General features: G+C 32.2%; 2 protein-coding genes across 6 annotated transcripts in view; one reads left to right on the top strand and one right to left on the bottom strand.

The window, feature by feature from the left end:
* Positions 1–2,690: 2,690 nt before the first annotated feature.
* On the top strand, positions 2,691–6,656 carry LOC120772015 (periodic tryptophan protein 2 homolog). The gene is made up of 11 exons (XM_040100381.1): positions 2,691–2,708; positions 2,767–2,879; positions 2,936–3,954; positions 4,009–4,261; positions 4,327–4,666; positions 5,108–5,253; positions 5,314–5,461; positions 5,522–5,756; positions 5,820–5,981; positions 6,047–6,263; positions 6,331–6,656. Exons 1-11 carry the CDS (start codon positions 2,691–2,693, stop codon positions 6,551–6,553), a joined length of 2,874 nt encoding a protein of 957 aa, XP_039956315.1. The 3' UTR covers positions 6,554–6,656.
* Positions 6,657–9,202: 2,546 nt separating this feature from the next.
* Positions 9,203–11,590, bottom strand: part of LOC120771612 (glycine receptor subunit alpha-2) — a 34,464-nt gene continuing 32,076 nt past the window's right edge. For 4 of the 5 annotated variants that reach the window (XM_040099698.1, XM_040099696.1, XM_040099697.1 and 1 more), the window contains 3 exons: positions 11,449–11,577; positions 10,191–10,295; positions 9,930–10,130 (listed from right to left, as the gene is read on the bottom strand). In XM_040099698.1, coding sequence (XP_039955632.1) covers positions 9,930–10,130; positions 10,191–10,295; positions 11,449–11,577 — 435 coding nt within the window. Of the gene's footprint in view, positions 10,131–10,190; positions 10,296–11,448; positions 11,578–11,590 lie in introns of all 5 variants that reach the window. The other variant, XM_040099700.1, reaches the window with a different exon arrangement.

Here is an 11,590-nt window from a genome sequence, read left to right as displayed (position 1 = left end):
TCATATTTAATTTATTCTTGGTAATTTTGTATTTTTTTATACGTTCGGTAAAAAAATATCGATAATTTTATATTTAACTTTATCGATACATAATTTTTATTATTTTTGCAATTTTAGAAGTTAGCAATCAGCAAAATACGATCGTATTTCATTTTTTTCTTGGAAATTTTATAGCTTTTATACTTACGGTAAAAAATATCGATAATTTTATATACTTATGGTAAAAAATATCGATATCATGGTATATAAAAATTATATAAACGTCTTTTGTTTTTGTTGTATCAGAATGTAGAATCTAGAACATAAATCTTCGATAATTTTATAAATATACGATATACATATAGTATTATCGATATTTTTTGCAAATTTTGTAATAACAGATGTCAGATAATCAGCCGGTATTGATCTATAAAATTTTTTCTTTGCAATTTTTAGTTTTTGTACTTTTAATAATATAAAAATATCGTTAGTTTTCAAAAGTTCAATAAAATTTTTTCGATTATTTTTTTGTGTTATTTATCGATATATGAAAATTTGTTCATCAGGCCTTTAATTGATTTTTGCATTATATTTACTTCATTGTTCACATTCATAAGATAAAAAATATTTTTTTTAACATATCGATCATTTATCGATATTTTTTTTAAATAAAAATTCCTTCAGGGCTACATTGTAATTTAGTTTTTTTTCATATTTAGCGATAAGTGAAATGTTAAGATATCGATTACATTTTATCGGCAATTAATTATATTCATACTTCATATACAAGTTGATAGTAGTTTGTAGATAATATGGGATAACTCATAATCGATATTTCTATTTATACTGATAAGATTTTAGGTTTTTCAAATTAATTCCGCAAATTTAATAGCATTTTATCGATAATATTCGATAATTCATAAGCGATATTTTCATTTCCATCGAAATCTTTCATATTTTTGAAATTGGTGGTCAAAAATTTAAAAATTAGAGTCAGATACAGCGTAAATTTAATAACATTTTCTCGATAATATTCGATAACTCATAATCGATATTTTCATTTCCATCGAAAGGTTTCATATTTTTTAAAATAGCGATTAAAAATTTAAAAGTTTCAAGTTTCTCTGCAAAAAAATTGTATAGTTTTATCGATAATTTTATTTTATTCATTCAATTATTAATCGATTATTTAATATTTGTATGCAATGTATGTGTATGTAGTCTTAAATAACAGTTTATATTAAATTTTCGTACCAAATACGTTTGGATTTGACTTCATTTATCACCAGCTTGGTTAAAACCCGATAATTGGACCTCGACTGCAGTTCTTCATTTACCAGAAACTACATATATTACCTCTTACCACAGTGAAATTTTAAGAGTAAACATTTTTTTAAGTGTATAAATATATCTAAACTCCGTTAAATATGTGTCACTCCAACCACCAAACGCTAGCTAACGTCACAGCTATGCCACTGCCCAGCCAGTGACACTGACTCAGGTGTAAACAATCCAAATTCGAAGTAATTAAGCAATTCATTTGACGCTCAACAACTGTTGTCACACGGCTTTTAGGTTTACTATAAAACGGCATATCAAGGTGCCACATGTGGCATGCAGCAATTACAAAGCGCTTATCCAGCGCAAAGTGTCTATGAACCAAGCGGCATAAGGTTTATGACCAACCGAACTGCATTTGCCTTAAGTAGAGCGGGATATTGTGAGCTTTTGGTGAAGCCAATGCCTTCACATAAATCCTGCTGCAATTAAAGCGACTCATGTATATATACATATATGTACATACATATGTTTGTATATAGATGTGTTATATATACATATGTTTCTTGCGCTGTGTGCGTCCTTGCTCAGCTACTTTAGACCCCAAAACGGCGATTCAGAGCCACTCGATATGCTCCTTATTGCCAGCAATTCATGTTTGTGCCACTAAAAAAACAACAACATGAAACCAATAGAAAGAAATTCAGCGTAAATTTGCTTGAGGCCGCCAGTGGCAACAACAGCAGCAATGGTGGCCACAAAAACTTCAACGTTGGGCGCCATGCCAGCAAAGCAAGCATAAACTATACAATTTCCAGTAATTAAGGTGAACAAATCTTGTTGAAAAACAACAACATTTCAAAATCGAAATGGAAATAAAATCGAAGTTTTTGGTGCAAATTGAAAAACCGCGCGAAAATACAACATATTTTTGTTGTTTTCTGCGCTGTTGTTGTTATACAGTGCCTTCATAACTGTGACCCAATTTTATACAGTTAGCAGGTCTGAACATTGGAGAAGAAAGTGATTGGACCCATTCTCCTCACACTCCTTCATACAACTTTGACAACTAGCGTCCGACAAGATTTTTAACCTTGCCGCCTGAATGTCTCTCGGAAAGTGTCCAATAAGCCATTATGCTCTTCAAAACGATTGATATTAACAGAGTAGTAAACATACCACTTAATTTTTAAAGCAAAAATTTTAAATATTCAAAAATATCGTCCATTATAAGTGTTGCTAAACTTTCAAAAATATCACCAAAAACAAGTAATAATTTTGCCCACTGTTTCTTTCCCAACGCGTTCCAAATACGTAGCAACGCCGTTATGACAAACACGTGTGATTTGTTTACGTTTGGTCAATGCAGGTTGCGGTTGTTACACGCGTGTGTTATTATTTATATTTTACTAAAAACATATAAAAAATTTGGCATGAAGTTCTCATATAAGGTAATTCTGATATTATTTGATTCTAATATTTTATATTCATGGCATCTGCATTGCACAGTTCTCCAATTTGCTTGGCGCAATTTATCGTAATGGAAATCTGCAGTTTACACCAGATGGCAATAGCATAATCAGTCCGGTTGGTAATCGGCTATCAATCTATGATTTACGCAAGTAAGTGTACTTAACTAATTTAAACTAAATATTAAAAAAAAAACATTATTTTTTAGTCACAAATCGCGCACGCTATCGTTGGAGTCGCGCTACAATTACGTTTGCATTGCCTTGTCACCCGATGGCAGTCTGCTAATCGCTGTGAACGAATTGGGTGAAGCACAACTAATTAGCTTGATCTCATGTACGATTATACATCGACATAAATTGCAAAACAAACCACAATGTGTAGTTTTCAGTCCGGATGGCGCATATTTTGCTGTAGCCATGGATAATATTGTGTTAGTGTTTTCAGCACCCGGTGAATTAACTGGTGAATACAGTCCATTTCTGCTGAAACGACGCTTTTTAGGTGGCTTCGATGATGTCACTTGGCTGGATTGGTCAAGCGACTCACGTTTTCTCGCCGTTGGCTGTCGTGATGGCACAACCAAAATTGTTGGCATGCGTTTGTTGACAAATTTCCGCACATACATATTGGCTGGACACTCTGATGGTATTATTGCTAGTTTCTTTGAGCGCAATAGCATGCATGTGAATACGCTTGGTCGTAATGGGCAGCTTTGTTTATGGGAATGCAGTTGTAATCCCTCCGATATTGAGGAAGTTACACCAGAGCAGCGTGAAAAATCAAAATATACAGTAAAAAAGAAGAAAGTCGCCAAAGCGGAAGAAGAAGAGTCTGAGGATGATGTGGATGATAAGGAAAAAGAGAAAGATGATAACACCCCCATTACTGAAACGGTAGATGAAAATGAGGTGAAAGATGAAAATGTTAGTAAAGGACATCCTTTTGTGTACAAAAAATTAGGCCGACACTATTTGGCCGATGAACCGCGTAAAACCGATTATCATGCTTATGTCACTGCCGCCAATTATAATAATCGTAACAAGATATTGGTGGTCGCTTTTAATATCGGCACATTCTATTTATACGAGCTGCCCGATGTAAATATGATACACTCGCTAAGCATTTCGGATTACGCCATATCGGTGGCGCTTTTTAACGGCACCGGTGATTGGGTGGCGTTGGCCTCTCGCGAACTCGGCCAGTTGCTTGTGTGGGAGTGGCAAAGTGAGCGCACACCATTGTAATTTTTTTTGTATAAATAACTTTTTTACTTTGCAGGTGAGCAATACATTATGAAGCAGCAGGGACACAGCAGTGAAATGACCTGTATAAGCTATTCAGCCGACGGCCAATATATTGCCACCGGCGGTGAAGATTCCAAAGTTAAACTGTGGAATACACAAAGTGGTTTCTGCTTTGTCACATTCAGTGAGCACAGTAGCGGCATTACTGGCGTACAATTCAGTCGCAGTAAAAATTTCTTGGTTAGCGCCTCGCTGGACGGCACAGTGCGTGCGTTCGATGTCAATAGGTAATGAGATAAACTGGAATCACTGCATAAATATTTAAATATTTTTCACATATTTTTAATTGCAGATACCGTAATTTCCGTACCTTCAGCGCGCCCGAACGCGTACAGTTCTCCTGCGTGGCCATTGATCACTCCAGTGAATTTGTGGTGGCCGGTTGTCAGGATGTTTTCGAAATGTATTTGTGGTCGGTGAAATTGGGTAAATTGCTGGAAGTGATAAGTGGCCATGAAGGACCGGTTTGCTCGGTGTCATTCTCACCGGTAGCCACCATGACAACTCTGGTATCGGGTTCATGGGATAAAACCATAAAAGTTTGGAATTGTTTGGAGAGCAATAGTGAGCATGAGACGATTGATGTGCTCGCCGATGCGACATGTGTGACATTCAGTCCGAGTGGGGAGAATGTGAGTGCAAAAAATTTAGTTTAAACTGAAATATTTGATTAAGTTTTCTGAAAAATAATTGTAATTTTTAAGAAATAATTCATTTTAAATAATTAGAATTAATATATTATATTTAAACATGTTTAAACAAATATTTAAAATTTTTCTGAATGAAGGAATTATATTTTTAATCATAATATTTTAAAATATTTTTTTTAAAATATAATTTTCTAAAATAATATTTTTATAAATAATATTTTAAAATATTTTTTTAAATAATATTTTTATAAATAATATTTCTTAAAATATTTTTTTAAATAATATTTTTATAAAATGTTTTTTTAATTGTTTTTTTTTATAATATTTTATAATTTTTTTATAATTTTTTTTATAAATTTTTGTTATAGTAATTTTTAAAATAATTTTTTTAATAAATTAGGTATTTTTTTTATTTATATGTAGGTTGCGGTCGCCACTCTGAATGGGCATATAACAATTTTCGATGTGAAAACCGCGACACAAATAAGTTCGATAGAGGGACGCAACGACTTAGCTGGCGGTCGTTATGAAGCTGATATCATAACGGGCAAGAAGAATCTGGAGGGCAAGTATGTCCGCTCATTTTCACTATAACACAGCAATAACCACATATTTAACTTATACTTAAGGTACTTTACTTCCATTGAGTATTCTGTTGATGGCGAATGCATTTTAGCCGGTGGCAATTCCCAATACATATGTATCTATCATGCACGTGAAGCGGTGTTACTAAAGAAATTCGAAATTACACAAAATCATAGTTTAGATGGTTTGAATGTGCGTGTCTAATTCGTAAATTATATTAATATTTTACTGAAATTTCCAAACCAATTGCAGGAGTATATAAATCGTCGCAATCTGACAGAGTTCGGTAATATGGCGCTTGTTGAGACACGCGAGGAGTTGGAGGGCGGCAATGTGGCAATTGGTATGCCGGGCGTACAGAAAGGTGATATGGCGAGCAGAAACTTCAAGCCGAAAATCAAAGTATTCGCTGTGCGCTTCATGCCAACCGGTCAAGCGTATGCAGTGGCTACCACAGAGGGATTGTGTTTATACTCGTTGGATAAAGGTATGTTAAATTGAAATTTAACACATTTTGGGCTGCCATTAATGATGTTATTTTGTTCTACAGGTGTTGTCTTCGATCCATTCCACCTATCGCTGGAGGTGACACCAAAAGCCATACATGAGTCGGTCGACAAACAAGACTATTCGCAAGCGCTTTTAATGTCACTGAAACTTAATGAACCACACCTCATTTACATGGTTTTAGAGAAAATACCGCGTAACGATAGTAAGTTGAAACACTTTGCATTTCATATTGTATTTTAGAATAATTTTATTTCTATTAATTTGCAGTAAAACTGATTTGTTCAACGTTGCCGGAGACATTCGCACCTGCCTTGCTGCAAATATTAGCGCGTGGCTTACAGGCTAGCACACATTTAGAATTTTACTTGGAATGGTGTACCGGCCTATTGGCTACGCACGGCAATAAAAGCGACTTGTTGCAGCATCATGCACTACTTTCGCTACAGGAGAGCTTATCACAGAAATATGAGTCACTAAATCGCATGTAAGTTGAGATTTTTGAATGTTTCACTTTCATTATCAGACATTTATATAAATATTGACTATTTCAGTTGCGATTTCAATAAATACACTATGCGTGTTCTACTGAATGCTGCCAAGGAGCGCAGAAAGCAAGGCGTTTATTTGACACAAAAGAAATCAAATGGTGTTAACGTAGACGGTTACGAGAATGCGGATGATGATGATATGTTTTTAATTAAAGCGAAAAGCGACGATGAAGTAGCGGAGTTCGAAGAAGCGGACGAAAGTGATAGTGAAAGCAGTACAGTGTGAGAAATCAGTCAGTATAATATAGTTTTCTAAAATATGACCAATTTTGTTATGAAAATGTTGTAAAAAATTAAATACAAACTAATTGTATTAGAAATATTGACTTTTAAAGAACGCTGTTTTAATGCATATCGAATGTGGAAATTTTGAGGGTGTTTTATTGGGGTTGAGTGTTATACATATGCTGCGAAGAGCCTATAATTTGTTGATATTTAGCTATATTTAACTTCAAAATACCACCAGTTCTTTTTACACTTAAAAGTACTTATCTTCAACACAATAAAAGATAAAAAAAAGAACTCTGGTATTCTCAGAAACATTTATACATATTTTTCAATATTAGTGAGCAATTTGACTTACCTTAAGGATGTAGAAGCCGAACTGCACATATTTTCTTTTACCCAAAAGCAGAGATAAATTACTCATTTGCACACACGATTACACCCGTTTGGTCAATCGAACAAAGCACACAATTTGAAATCAGAAAATCGTCACTTTAAAAACAAGAATATCACTTTATTTTTAAATACATTCTAAGAAGACACAAATCACTTCGAATTTGTGCACAATTTGTGAAATTTAGTGATAAATTAATGCCAAATATAAAAGTTAAAAGCGTGAAAGCAAATTCAGTCAAAATCGCGAAATCGGAAACTGGAAGGCAACTGTTAAGATGGCGGATGTACGCGAAAGTTGTGCTGCACCAACAACTAAGCGAATTTCGGTGTTGCCAGCATGAAATAGTGAACAGAAATGATTTTTATAATTATGTGAAAAAAAATTAATAAATATATATGTAAATTTTTGTAATTATGTTATTGTAAATAATATTATATAAATTCATTACAATTTTTTGTTATTGCTGTAATAGTTAAAACAAGTAATTTAAGCAAAAATGTGTGACTCGTTAAGTTTGTGTAAACTACAATTTTCACAATACTGTTTATGTATTCTGAAAATTGCAATTTATAAAAATATATTTTTAAGAAAAGAATTCATTTTTTTATTAACATCAAAAAAATGTATTATTTTTATTTTATTAACGGCGGTTGCACTGCCGCCAGCTTTATCATGTGTAAACACTACATAAAGATCTCTACACAGGAAAGCACCGCTAATGCATTCCTGTTCATTTCCAGTTCCAAACCGCCATTCAAACGTGAAAAAGTGTGAAATTGTGCTGCTAATCAGAAAATTGTGAAAAAGTTTTAAGTTTTAAGAAAATTTATTTGGAAACAGCCTAATTATGTATTAAAGGGGACCGGGTATAGTGTTCTATTGAAAAGTGTGTTTCAGTAGTATCGAATAGGGTTTTTATATGCAAACTGAAAAAGTGAATAAGCAGGTGCAAGTTGGAGTGCAATGGCGTAGGGCAATGAATATTTTAATTTATATAATATCAACGTTTGGATGCGAAAAATTCGTTTAAGGCCTGCAATACAAGTGTGGTTAGTCTATAACTAGTATTTTTGATTTTTAACAAAAGTGGAAAAGTCTGAAATACAAATTACCCTTAAATATATATTTTTTCCATATTTACAGGCTTTTATATACACATATACAATATACCATAACCTACACATTGTCGTAGAGAAAAACTGTGTCCCGGAAGGCTATAGAATATCCTTGATCCAACAATTGTTGATGGAAAATTCCACATTTTACACTCTTAACCGCACAGCGTTCTACTAATCAAGGTAAAATAATTATAAATTGCTTCATATTGTAAATTTTGTAGTATTTTATTTATTTATAATTAATAATTTGTATACAGTTCGGCACAGCCGAAATATACGTTTTACTAAAAAAATTAAAATCGTTACATATGTATGTTAAAATAATTGCATTTAATATGTATGCATATATATGCGTGTAAATACCAACAATTGTGTTTATGCTTGTAAATACATATAAATTTATAATATTTTAGATTTATTTAAAGCTCAGTGTTTATCTTTTGAGCGCACTTATATTAATAAATAGCCTGCATGGTGAACCTTAAGTTGCACTTAGGAGCATATGAATATACATAAACTATCTACATATGTATGAATCTATATAAAAAGTTGTAGTAGCAAAATTGTGTGTGTGTGCGTTTGTAATTGTTGCATAATTTGTTGTAACAATGATTGTTTTTTGTATAGTGGGAACTTATTTTTTATCATCTTTACTGAAAGCACCAGATATTTCTATGAATATTAACACAAATATTACCTAAAATATGTATGCTTGTATATGTATGTATGTGTTGAAGCATGCGCGCGTGCCTCATAAATTTTAAAGTGGATTTTTTTTATTTTCTAAAAATATCGATATGTGATAAAACTAAAATTTTTTTTTTTTCGCTCTTGGTCATACACATATATGTATATGTATATGTTTAACTATTTAAACTGCTGTTTGTGCAAAAATTACACGGGAAAGTTTTTTTTTTTTAAAGTTATCTAAAGAAATTGTGAAACATGTGGAATTCGTTTGATAAACATGGATTTGTAAACTAAAAATCGTAGTAAATTTTTGTGATCAGTAATAGACCAAATGTGACCAAAAAAATTTTAAAAATTTAAATTTAATTTTAAAAATTTGTTTTCATATAAAATATTTTTTGAAAACAAATAATAAATTTGAAAATCAATATTTTCTCGACAAATTTAAATAATATGTGTGTTTAATATATATATTTTTTAAAAATAAATATATATTTTATTATTTTATTTTTTCGCAAATATTAGAACAACCCTAACGAGAAGTATATACCTACTTAAAAGCTAAATTTTATATATTTTTCTTATATTCCTGCGTACTTACTGCTGAACTTAATGCTGACGACTGAAAATTCATATACATACATATGTACGTACATATTTAAAAGCGCTGTTATTACATGATTTTCTACATATTTTCTTAATTTTAATACAATTTCTTACATCAGCATACATACATATGTAAAAAAGAGTAAATCGCGTCTACATTATGCAACATATTTGTTTATTTTTTAATTCGTATATAATTTTACTCAAAATGCAGCGCTAAAAGCAGCCACATTTCCAATTCAAACATTAACGGTACTTCTTTAAAAAGAGTTTTCAATTAAAATATATCATTTTTTTAATTTAAAATATATTTGTTATTTCAGCTAAAAACTCATTACTTATTTGTAGCATATAATACACTAACTACAATTTTGCATTTGCGAGCATGTGTTTGTTGTTTCATAATCTCGTACTAAATACAAATACATACAAATCTTTGTACGTATGTATGTAAGTAAATAATTTGCTTTATTTATGTGCGCCGACGCAATACATACAAGTGTATATATGTGGACATTATGGTTTCAGCGGAGTCCAGAATTCGGTATTCTGGAACTCCGTAAATCCTAGGATGACTTCATAAGCAATATGGGCCAATAGAGTAGTACGAAGACGAAAAATAATATAGGAAATACGGCACGTGATACTTTATCGATTTCGCGCCACATTATCTTCTCCACACCCGTGTCGGTGTCGGTCCAGGCCACCGATAGTAGACTTTGTCGACGCGCCGGCTTCGGTGGTCCGCCGTTGCCCTGCAACGAAGTCTGTAAATTGTGTGAAATTTAGTTGCATATTCCGGAAAATAATTTTTTTTCTATGTATACCTGTCCTGGCGTTGTTGGTGTTTGTGTGGATTTGCGTGAACGCACTGCACCGCCCTCCCAGCTGGCCACCGTTGCACATTGACCCTTTTCCATGTTGCTTATGCGCTGGAAAAGTTGAGAAAAACCGTTATATTAATAGATAATAATAAATGCCGATCAAAATTTTCGGTTTTAGATTTGAACGTCAGTTCAGATAAGTTTTCAGACCAAAATTTCCTGAAACCGGTAGTTTTATTGGAATGAAGAGCAATTGTTAAAAATATCCCTCAGAGGAAATTTTATAAAGTTTTCCGGAATTTTTATTTCAAAAATTCAGGTCTTAAACAATCGCATTGAAGCGCAATTATTTAATGTAAAAATATCCTTCGGAGGAAATTTCATTAAGCTTTCTGGATTTTTTTTGTTAGTGGAATTTTAGAAGTAATTTAATATCTTGAGGTCAAAAAAAGTAAGGTCTTGAAAATATACCTTAGAGCAAATTTTGTAAAGTTTTCCGGATATTTTTTTAAAAGAGGAATTTTAGAAGAAACTCAATATTTTGAGGTCAAAAAAGTAAGGTCTTAAAAATATCCCTCAGAGGAAATTTCATAAAGTTTTCCGGAATTTTAGAACCAACTTAAAATTTTTAGGTCCCAAAAAGTAAGGTCTTCAATAACCGCATTGGAGAACAATTATTTAATGTAAAAGTATCCCTCGGAGGAAATTTCATAAAGTTTTCCGGATTTTTTTTTAAGGGGATTTTTGGAAGTAATTTAATATTTTGAGGTCAAAAAAGTAAGGTCTTAAAAATATCCCTTAGAGGAAGTTATATAAAGTTTTCCGAACTTTTTTTTAAAGATTAATTTTAGAAGTAACTCAATGTTTTGAGGTCAAAAAAGTAAGGTCTTAAAATATCCCCAAGAGGAAATTTCATAAAGTTTTCCGGATTATTTTTTTCAAAGAGGAATTTCGGAAGAATGAGGTCAAAATAGTAAGATCTTAAAAATATCCCTCAGAGGAAATTTCATAAAGTTTTCCGATTTTTTTTTTTCAAAGAGGGTTCTTAGAACTAACTTAATATTTTATGGTAAAAAAGTCTGGTCTTCAATACCCGAAATGAAGTTTTCTGGAATTTTTATTTCGGAGAGGAAATTGCGCAGTAAATTCTGGGATCAAAAAAGTTTCGAAGTATCAAAGCAAATGGGTGTTATGAATTAATTACGAATATGATTTCGTTGATTCCACTTTTCTCACTTTTCTTCAAAATAATATTACTTACCATCGGCAAGACTTTCGGTATTTTATTCACTTGATACTGGTATTGTACATCCAATACCTTCACAACAACAAATTCCGCTAAAGCTGCAAATACAGACACCATACAACCGGCCATCCAAAGATCCAGAGCCTAAAAGTAACCA

This window comes from Bactrocera tryoni, chromosome 3, assembly GCF_016617805.1.
Source record: "Bactrocera tryoni isolate S06 chromosome 3, CSIRO_BtryS06_freeze2, whole genome shotgun sequence".
Taxonomy (NCBI): Eukaryota; Metazoa; Arthropoda; class Insecta; order Diptera; family Tephritidae; genus Bactrocera; species Bactrocera tryoni.
The sequence above is the reverse complement of the archived record's forward strand: the minus strand, read 5'-3'. Positions and strand labels throughout refer to the sequence as shown.

Coding starts and splice junctions, on each gene's coding strand:
- LOC120772015 (XM_040100381.1), top strand. Junction 4,262..4,326: donor CGTGCGTTCGATGTCAATAG/GTAATGAGATAA, acceptor TTTTAATTGCAG/ATACCGTAATTTCCGTACCT. Junction 5,254..5,313: donor AAGAAGAATCTGGAGGGCAA/GTATGTCCGCTC, acceptor CTTATACTTAAG/GTACTTTACTTCCATTGAGT.